A 10702-nucleotide genomic window follows, 5' to 3' on the forward strand; every position below is an offset into this window, starting at 1 on the left:
CGTTTCAGATGTTTGCTCTTGTTAAAGTCATACCCACAGAATTCACTTCGAGGTTGATATTTAGATTGTTGTTAAACGACGATCTTGTTGTACACGTGTTCATTTCAGTTTCCCTCCACGCTTTCGTGGTCCTCCTTGAATATTTTTTACCATCGACGCAACACTTCTTCACCTAACCAAAAATCATCATACTTTCAATACTAAGCCTTTCTTTGTGAACATTCTTGTACTTTCTTCAGCACGTGAAATCGAACTATAGAAAAAAATATAAGAATTGAAATTATGTTTTGTTTGTTTACTAAAGTTTCATATTCTCCACTTGAAGATTCTACTTTTGTTTCGTAGTCAAATAAACTAAAGAAACAGTGAATCTGGAGAGATTTATTCGAGGCTCCATCATTATAAATCCACTTGCAATTTCTACCTACTTGTTTTTGTAAAATTAAAAGTTAATTGATCCAAATTAGAAAAAAAAAGATGAAAATAAACAAAGAATCTGTTGACGAAGTGAAAACTTGTAGGGGCGACATAGTAAAAAAATTTAAAGTGCAAAAAGATATAAAACAGTAGTAGATATCGATCTTTCAAGGTGGAAATCTATTTTCTATGGTCCAACATAAACGAAAATTTATTTTAGTACACGATAAGTTCCTTCAAAGTTAGGAGTTCGAGTGGACAAATCTGCCAGAAACTTTTTGATTTACTTGACGTTTATACACTCATCTACTAATTTATTTAATGAGCGTACGTTTCAACGTTTTATGAAACAGTCACAGAGCTAGTGAAAGTATTCACAGTACCTGCTACCAACTTCAAGACGATATTATTTTATAATAGTTTACTTGGAAGATCACACAATAATATTAAGAAGTTCAAGGATCTTTAAAATTTATAAAATCCTTAATACACAATGTATCCGTACAATATCATATGTATAGATGAGGCCTTTGCGATAAAAGAAGAAGAGTCGATATCCATCAACACAGAGAAGGAACTTTAGCGAAGTTCAAGCAAAACTGTCAGAAGGCATTATTCAAACGTAAAGCTAAAAAATACTTTCCTTTATCATGTCTTGTCAAAAAAAGGCTTTAGTGTGGTTACAAAGGTATTAACACAACCAAAAACTGCTTTAAAATCAACAATTTTGACAACCTACCTTAGATCCATAGGTTTTATTTAGGTGGCTTGAGGTCTAGTGAATTTAGATTATTTTACCATCTTGTAAAATGAATCTCTCATGTGGTTCTTCATTAGGAGGTTTCTTAAGTTCAGTACCACAACTTCTTGCTCATTCAAGTGACTTGTGGTCCAGTGGAACTAAACTATTCCATCTTCCATCATCTTGGATGATGAATCTCTCATATACGAATAGTTTTTTGTTATGGGCTTTCTTGAGTCTAGTACCACAAACTTTTAGCTTATTCAGGTGACTTGTATTCCACTAAATCTAGATTCTTTCATATTCTACCATCTTGTAAACTGAATCTCTCATGTGGTTCTTCATTAGGAGGTTTCTTAAGTTTAGTACCACAACTTCTTGCTCATTCAAGTGACTTGTGGTCCAGAGGAACTAAACTATTCCATCTTCCATCATCTTGGATGATGAATCTCTCATATACGAATAGTTTTTTGTTATGGGCTTTCTTGAGTCTAGTACCACAAACTTTTAGCTTATTCAGGTGACTTGTATTCCACTAAATCTAGATTCTTTCATATTCTACCATCTTGTAAACTGAATCTCTCATGTGGTTCTTCATTAGGAGGTTTCTTAAGTTTAGTACCACAACTTCTTGCTTATTCAAGTGACTTGTGGTCCAGTGGAACTAAACTATTCCATCTTCCATCATCTTTGGTGATGAATCTCTCATATACGAATAGTTTTTTGTTATGGGCTTTCTTGAGTCTAGTACCACAAACTTTTAGCTTATTCAGGTGACTTGTATTCCACTAAATCTAGATTCTTTCATATTCTACCATCTTGTAAACTGAATCTCTCATGTGGTTCTTCATTAGGAGGTTTCTTAAGTTTAGTACCACAACTTCTTGCTCATTCAAGTGACTTGTGGTCCAGAGGAACTAAACTATTCCATCTTCCATCATCTTGGATGATGAATCTCTCATATACGAATAGTTTTTTGTTATGGGCTTTCTTGAGTCTAGTACCACAAACTTTTAGCTTATTCAGGTGACTTGTATTCCACTAAATCTAGATTCTTTCATATTCTACCATCTTGTAAACTGAATCTCTCGTGTGGTTCTTCATTAGGAGGTTTCTTAAGTTTAGTACCACAACTTCTTGCTCATTCAGGTGACTTGTGGTCCAGTGGAACTAAACTATTCCATCTTCCATCATCTTGGATGATGAATCTCTCATATACGAATAGTTTTTTGTTATGGGCTTTCTTGAGTTTAGTACCACAAACTTTTAGCTTATTCAGGTGACTTGTATTCCACTAAATCTAGATTCTTTCATATTCTACCATCTTGTAAACTGAATCTCTCGTGTGGTTCTTCATTAGGAGGTTTCTTAAGTTTAGTACCACAACTTCTTGCTCATTCAGGTGACTTGTGGTCCAGTGGAACTAAACTATTCCATCTTCCATCATCTTGGATGATGAATCTCTCATATACGAATGGTTTTTTGTTATGGGCTTTCTTGAGTTTAGTACCACAAACTTTTAGCTTATTCAGGTGACTTGTATTCCACTAAATCTAGATTCTTTCATATTCTACCATCTTGTAAACTGAATCTCTCATGTGGTTCTTCATTAGGAGGTTTCTTAAGTTTAGTACCATAACTTCTTGCTTATTCAAGTGACTTGTGGTCCAGTGGAACTAAACTATTCCATCTTCCATCATCTTTGGTGATGAATCTCTCATATACGAATAGTTTTTTGTTATGGGCTTTCTTGAGTCTAGTACCACAAACTTTTAGCTTATTCAGGTGACTTGTAGTCCACTAAATCTAGATTCTTCCATATTTTACCATCTTGTACACTGAATCTCTCGTGTGGTTCTTCATTAGGAGGTTTCTTAAGTTTAGTACCACAACTTCTTGCTCATTCAGGTGACTTGTGGTCCAGTGGAACTAAACTATTCCATCTTCCATCATCTTGGATGATGAATCTCTCATATACGAATAGTTTTTTGTTATGGGCTTTCTTGAGTCTAGTACCACAAACTTTTAGCTTATTCAGGTGACTTGTAGTCCACTAAATCTAGATTCTTCCATATTTTACCATCTTGTACACTGAATCTCTCGTGTGGTTCTTCATTAGGAGGTTTCTTAAGTTTAGTACCACAACTTCTTGCTCATTCAGGTGACTTGTGGTCCAGTGGAACTAAACTATTCCATCTTCCATCATCTTGGATGATGAATCTCTCATATACGAATAGTTTTTTGTTATGGGCTTTCTTGAGTCTAGTACCACAAACTTTTAGCTTATTCAGGTGACTTGTAGTCCACTAAATCTAGATTCTTTCATATTCTACCATCTTGTAAACTGAATCTCTCATGTGGTTCTTCATTAGGAGGTTTCTTAAGTTTAGTACCACAACTTCTTGCTTATTCAAGTGACTTGTGGTCCAGTGGAACTAAACTATTCCATCTTCCATCATCTTTGGTGATGAATCTCTCATATACGAATAGTTTTTTGTTATGGGCTTTCTTGAGTTTAGTACCACAAACTTTTAGCTTATTCAGGTGACTTGTATTCCACTAAATCTAGATTCTTTCATATTCTACCATCTTGTAAACTGAATCTCTCGTGTGGTTCTTCATTAGGAGGTTTCTTAAGTTCAGTACCACAACTTCTTGCTTATTCAAGTGACTTGTGGTCCAGTGGAACTAAACTATTCCATCTTCCATCATCTTTGGTGATGAATCTCTCATATACGAATAGTTTTTTGTTATGGGCTTTCTTGAGTTTAGTACCACAAACTTTTAGCTTATTCAGGTGACTTGTATTCCACTAAATCTAGATTCTTTCATATTCTACCATTTTGTAAACTGAATCTCTCGTGTGGTTCTTCATTAGGAGGTTTCTTAAGTTTAGTACCACAACTTCTTGCTCATTCAGGTGACTTGTGGTCCAGTGGAACTAAACTATTCCATCTTCCATCATCTTGGATGATGAATCTCTCATATACGAATAGTTTTTTGTTATGGGCTTTCTTGAGTCTAGTACCACAAACTTTTAGCTTATTCAGGTGACTTGTAGTCCACTAAATCTAGATTCTTTCATATTCTACCATCTTGTAAACTGAATCTCTCGTGTGGTTCTTCATTAGGAGGTTTCTTAAGTTTAGTACCACAACTTCTTGCTCATTCAGGTGATTTGTGGTCCAGTGGAACTAAACTATTCCATCTTCCATCATCTTGGATGATGAATCTCTCATATACGAATAGTTTTTTGTTATGGGCTTTCTTGAGTCTAGTACCACAAACTTTTAGCTTATTCAGGTGACTTGTATTCCACTAAATCTAGATTCTTTCATATTCTACCATCTTGTAAACTGAATCTCTCATGTGGTTCTTCATTAGGAGGTTTCTTAAGTTTAGTACCACAACTTCTTGCTTATTCAAGTGACTTGTGGTCCAGTGGAACTAAACTATTCCATCTTCCATCATCTTTGGTGATGAATCTCTCATATACGAATAGTTTTTTGTTATGGGCTTTCTTGAGTTTAGTACCACAAACTTTTAGCTTATTCAGGTGACTTGTATTCCACTAAATCTAGATTCTTTTATATTCTACCATCTTGTACACTGAATCTCTCGTGTGGTTCTTCATTAGGAGGTTTCTTAAGTTTAGTACCACAACTTCTTGCTTATTCAAGTGACTTGTGGTCCAATGGAACATCCCACTTCGGCTAAAACTAGGAATTTTGTCAAAGTAATCACGTGATATACAGAAATGTTCTTTGAGACACTTTTAACTTTTAAAAAAATATATTTTATTTACAATAAACGACTCATAATTTCTACAGAAAATAACTTTACAGACAAATCAATTCTTTTAAACAAAGTAATGAATGAGTTCCGTATTTTGGAATCCGCTGATCGTGTGGCGGTGTCGGGGACTTGTCACATTTCTATATTTTCTGTAAATCTGGATATATCTAGATTTAGTACAAGTAAAAATACATTGATAAATAAATAAATTTATTTCTACTTACTTACCAAATCTCCCCTACGTGTAATCTTCTTTGACAGCATATGGTTCATTGAGATTTTTAATGTGAAATTTCTGAGTTTCTGAGAGGGCAATATATATATATCTGTTATTTTTGTCAGGGAAAACATTAGTTAGAAATTTCACTGTAACATGAAGTTCATTATTGTTAAGGTGTGTTTTTTCTATTAAATAAGTGTCAATAAATCGGTTATAGTAATATTGTGAATACGTTTGAAGTGCGAAAAAATTGTTTATCACTTTTTGGGATAGCAAATATTTCATTATCGACTTAAATTGAGCCTTTTTTAACTGTAGGAGTGAACGTAATATATACAGATTAATCAGAATTTATCAAAACTAACGTTGATTTACATTTCTCATTCACATAAGCTCAAACGGTTTAGTTACTTTAAGCCTTCGTATTAAGCAGGAGCTGAAATTTTGCTAATATTGCAAAAACAAGAAGAAATGGTCTAGTATTGACCCGCTAGGTCGCCAGACCTAATGTCCTTCGATTTTATTCAAAGTTGTCTAAAAAGTAAACCTAGTTCTTTGTCAAACTGCGGTAGTAAGAGTATTTGAGTATTTGAATTTTGGATTATGGTACAATTAACACAAATTTTATGTGTTTGTCCTTTCGTTCAAGTTAAATCTGAAACTAATTGACTTTTGTTAAAAGTATTTACGAAATCAAAAAATGTGGTCAATCAAAACCAATGAAGTTTTGTTTATTATGCGTTTTTGGGCCACCCTTTATATTTACAAGGGATCTAATTGGATATAACACAAAAATTTTATTTGAGATAAATTTGTGAGAAACATTTTCGGTATATTTAAGTAACTTTTCACACACGCTGTTTTGGACATTCTATTTCGTACTATCAACGTCTTCGTAGTGTAGGGGCTAGAGTACGAAGCTCACACGCGGGAGGTCTCAGGTTCAAGTCGCGTTGTTGCCGTTTTTTATTTTTCTACTTTCTACTTTGTATTTATTAACACAAATTTGTCTGTTATTTCGTCAATTTGATCTAATCTTGAATAAAATATGAAAAACATTAATAAATAGGAAAGGGAAATTATAATTAAACTTGTGCATTTTGAAAAAAATTTCTCTAATAGGAAAAATAATGTATGCAATTCGTGTGTGGAGGCTTTTTTTCGACTGCCGCTCCTGCGAAAATATTATTTTACACACTTGTTAAGTAAATAAATATTCATGAATTTCAACAGGTGTTTACAGTAATATACGTATTACAAATAGCCAGAGCTGTAGATTACCATCATCATCAACATCTTCCAGACCAAACAGAGCATCATAAAAAACCTGTAATCCCTATTTTGAAATACGAAACAGAACAAGACCAGAAAAGTTGGAGATATAGGTTAGTGAAAAATCCATTAATCAATTACAAATCCTCATATCTAACATGGAAAAAATAGTTTCTTGTTTTCCAATTAAACATATTGCGATTCGTAGCTTTTTAAATCGAATATCTTCATTTTATCGTAGTTATGAAACTGGAAATGGAATTCATTCCGAAGAAGAAGGTTTTATCAAGAATTTTGGGAACGAAAAACACGAATCGGTAGTCCAGCAAGGCTCTGTAACTTACCATGATGAACACGGTAACCCTATCACTCTGACTTATATAGCTGATGAGCATGGATTTAGAGCACAGGGTGAACATCTTCCTACAGCTCCACCAATACCAGAAGCCATTCTAAGAACCATAGAAGAAGGATATCAAGAAGAGGTATTCATATTTTATTATTTGAATCGATGAAAATAAGTTTCAAAATTTGTTCACGTTTATTGTTACGAATTTTTTTTCCACATCGTTTATTTTTGAAATAATTCCGAATCAATTGTTTCAACTTTTATCAAGTTTTGTTCTTCATACTTTATCTTTAACAACATTATCTTTAGTTTCATTATTATTGTTCTTCATACTTTATCTTTAACAACATTATCTTTAGTTTCATTATTATCTTCATAATTTTCAATATCGTCTTCATTTGTATGTATGTACAAAACATTTTTAATTCGTTGATTGATATTTCAGCAGCAGCCTGTTGAGGAAAATACAGTAGTTGATGGAGAAAAAACTGAATATGGACAAGACACTCATGAGCCATCACAATCTTATACAGATGCACAGTCAGCAGATTTGAAACAATTTTCATATCTAAATGGTGAAGCACACAATCCACACATCGGATTTAATAAACGTAATGATCATGACTAATTGTGAAATAATTCTTAAGCAGTGTTTCAATACTGTCTGGGAATAGGTGTCGATGTATTCGCCGAGAAATTTTTTTAAATTGGTGCTACATTTTTCTAAGATTTAGGTTCGTCATCACTTTCACAGTTAATCAGTTAATTTATTATAAAATCACACATTGTAGTTGTTATTTTATTCATTATGAAATATATTATAACTGTTTCGTTTATTTTTATAGTTTTTTTTGTATTTCCTCCACTAAGATCAACTATAAACGCTGAGATTCGGTTTTTTCGATAAGTCGTTGGATGAAGTATTCAACAACTGTTTTTGATTTTTGAAACATTGACAATTTCTATCACTGCTATCAATAGTATTCTAGAATTTTTGATATTCAATTTAGGTTGAATTCAAATGAAAAGTTTTTGGACCTTAAATATGTGTTTTATATAGTTTTTCGATCTAAAATATTGTTTGATTAATTTTCGGACGTTAAATGTTTGTTTTCGGTAATTTTTGAAACTCAAATATATGTTTTTAATAGTTTTTAGACCTCAAATAAGTGTTATTAAAAGTATTTGGGCTTTAAATATGTGTTTTAAATAATTTTGGGAACTAAAATATTTATTTTGAGTAGTTTTAGACCTTAAATAAGTGCTCTGATTAGTTTTTGGACATTGAATATTTACTTTGAGTAGGTTTTGAACCTTAAATGTGTGTTTTGAGAAGTTTTAGAACCAAAATTTAAGCTTTGATTAGTTTTTGGACCTAAATGCGTTTTGAGTAGTTTTTAAAAATTAAAAGTCTGTTTTGATTAATTTTTGACCTGGAATGTTTGATTTCGATAGTTTTTGAACCTCAAATATATGTTTTTAATAGTTTTTGACCTTAAATAAGTGTTATTAAAAGTATTCGGGCTTTAAATATGTGTCTTAAATAATTTTGGGAACTAAGATATGTGTTTTCAGTGTTATTGTACCTAAAATATTTGTTTTGAGTAGTTTCAGATCTCAAATTAGTGCTATGCTTAGATTTTGGACCTTAAATATTTACTTTGAGTAGATTCTGAACCTCAAATATGTGTTTTGTATAGTTTTTCGATCTAAAATATCATTTTAAAAGTGTTGTTATTAATATTTGTGTTGAGTAATCTTGGGACGTGTTTTGTGTATTTTTTACATAAAATATGATAAGTTTTTAGGCCGAAAATATGTTTTGAGTAGTTTTTAGATCACATATATATGTTGTACTCATGTTTTGTCACATCCTTTATAAACATATCATTGTTCTAATGTTTTCTCAAATAAACAGTAGAAAACTACACTTATATCGATAAAAATTCCTGTACTCTATAAAAGTAAGCTTCATCTATTGTAGGGTAGATGGCACAAGTAGATCGATTAATCAATTAGATGATTTTCCTATAAATATCCACAATACTTCTTAAAACCTTCTTAATTTTAGTAATAAATTCTTCTACATACATACCGATAATATATTATGTATATTATATAACGTTTTTCTTGTATATCGATTAAATCCAAAAATCTTGCCATCTGTCATTGATGCTCTGTACTTCTTGAAATCATGAAATATTATTTTACAGATTTCTCTAATATTCAATGTATACATGACCGAATAAAAATCATTCATGAATAGTTTTAAAAAATATCGATACTACGATACTGTCACCGAAAAGCACTGTCAAATAATTGCTAAGTAAAAAGACGTAATTTTCATAATTCTGCAGATCAAAATACTCTGACAACGAGCAAGAATACATATAGGCGCGACATCTAGCGGATTTCTCGGAACTATACACGAGACTTTTCTCCTATGAAGATTTTCAGGTTACATCATAATTTAGACTGACTTTGGAGAAGCATTAACAAGATCATCTTATCAAAATTCGTAATATATCAATAATTTCATATTGTCATTCATATAATGTATCTTTTCAAGTGAAAAAATAATCCGTTCCTCGGATTTACTGTTTATTAACTGTGACATAGCGACAGAAAAATTCACTTTGATTGCGTTTGAAGCTATACAAACATTTGTTTGAATTTTTGATTAACATCAAACAAAACCGCCTCACCAAATATACAAACAACTTTTTATATGTTGATATGGCCACTTTTAAAAGCAGAAAACCACTTATAAAACCAAGTAAATTAATCAAGTCGTCTTCGTATATTTATTTACAAAACAATTCTCGGTTCCTAAAATATTGTAATCGTGATATTTTTATCTCATCATCTGCATCTATTGCTCCCTATTCATACGTAATTAATTGCGATTTAATTCTTTATTTGTTTGTCCTCGGTCACATAAACTATTTGAAGTATGCACCATTGTGTATCTTTTCAAAGAAACTCTTGACTAATATATTACAAAAGGGTAGGAAAGGCCGATACTTTCATTGTTTGTTTGTTACTATATCACTAGGATGTTTGAGTTCACAAATTTTTTTAATTCGATTTTATTTACGCTTAATTGAAAATATCAATTTTCGCCGATGAATTGAGGATGATAAAAAAACAAACACCATCTTGCATCATCTTCCTCAACCAGTGAATTAGAACGTTAACTAAAAAAACTCCACGTCGTTTTTGGAAACGATTTTATATGATCTACCTTTTCTGGAACTATTTTTACTTGTAAAAAGTTTTGGTTATCAGATTACGACTAAGGATACAAGCTTCTCTAAAATGAAAAAAATTAACAATGAGCAGCAGAAAAAGGGATGTGGTTGTTTCTATTTGCCGTACACATAGAATTATTCAAAGAATTTGTGCCACAAGACCTGAAAACTCAATAATCATCAAGAGATCTTCGTAAAGCAACGGTTGGTTATTTTTGTTGAACAAAACCATTCAAATTACTTTATGTTGCACCACGATGGTGTCTATGGTAGACTTTCTCACACAGCCCTATCAATGAAAGAGATTTTAATCTGTTAAAACCTTCTGGTCAACTCTTAATCTTTTTATTAAACATTTTCATCAACCAATGAATTGGAATCGTAACTAAAGAAACTCTATTTTGGTTATCAGAGTACGACTAAGGATACAAACAAAAAACATACTCCAGCTTCTCCAAAATGAAAAAAATTAACAATGAGCAGTAGAAAAAGGGATATTGTTGTTTCTATTTGCCGTACACATAGAATTATTCAAAGAATTTGTGCCACAAGACCTGAAAACTCAATAATCATCAAGAGATCTTCGTAAAGCAACGGTTGGTTATTTTTGTTGAACAAAACCATTCAAATTACTTTATGTTGCACCACGATGGTGT

At 32.0% G+C, this 10702-nt stretch overlaps 1 protein-coding gene across 1 annotated transcript; it reads left to right on the plus strand.

Moving 5' to 3' along the window:
* The first annotated feature begins 5327 nt into the window (after window positions 1-5327).
* On the plus strand, window positions 5328-7423 carry LOC130900257 (endocuticle structural glycoprotein SgAbd-2-like). Its single transcript, XM_057810762.1, has 4 exons — window positions 5328-5348; window positions 6408-6559; window positions 6688-6931; window positions 7241-7423. Exons 1-4 carry the CDS (start codon window positions 5328-5330, stop codon window positions 7421-7423), a joined length of 600 nt encoding a protein of 199 aa, XP_057666745.1.
* Window positions 7424-10702: the final 3279 nt, after the last annotated feature.

This window comes from Diorhabda carinulata, chromosome 12 (assembly GCF_026250575.1).
Source record: "Diorhabda carinulata isolate Delta chromosome 12, icDioCari1.1, whole genome shotgun sequence".
Lineage (NCBI taxonomy): Eukaryota > Metazoa > Arthropoda > Insecta > Coleoptera > Chrysomelidae > Diorhabda > Diorhabda carinulata.

Bases quoted from the DNA above. Each gene is read 5' to 3' on its own strand.
- LOC130900257 (XM_057810762.1), top strand. From the start codon at position 5,328: ATGAAGTTCATTATTGTTAAG. The intron at 6,560-6,687 runs GTTAGTGAAAAA...ATTTTATCGTAG, and splicing joins CAGAAAAGTTGGAGATATAG to TTATGAAACTGGAAATGGAA. The intron at 6,932-7,240 runs GTATTCATATTT...TTGATATTTCAG, and splicing joins AAGAAGGATATCAAGAAGAG to CAGCAGCCTGTTGAGGAAAA.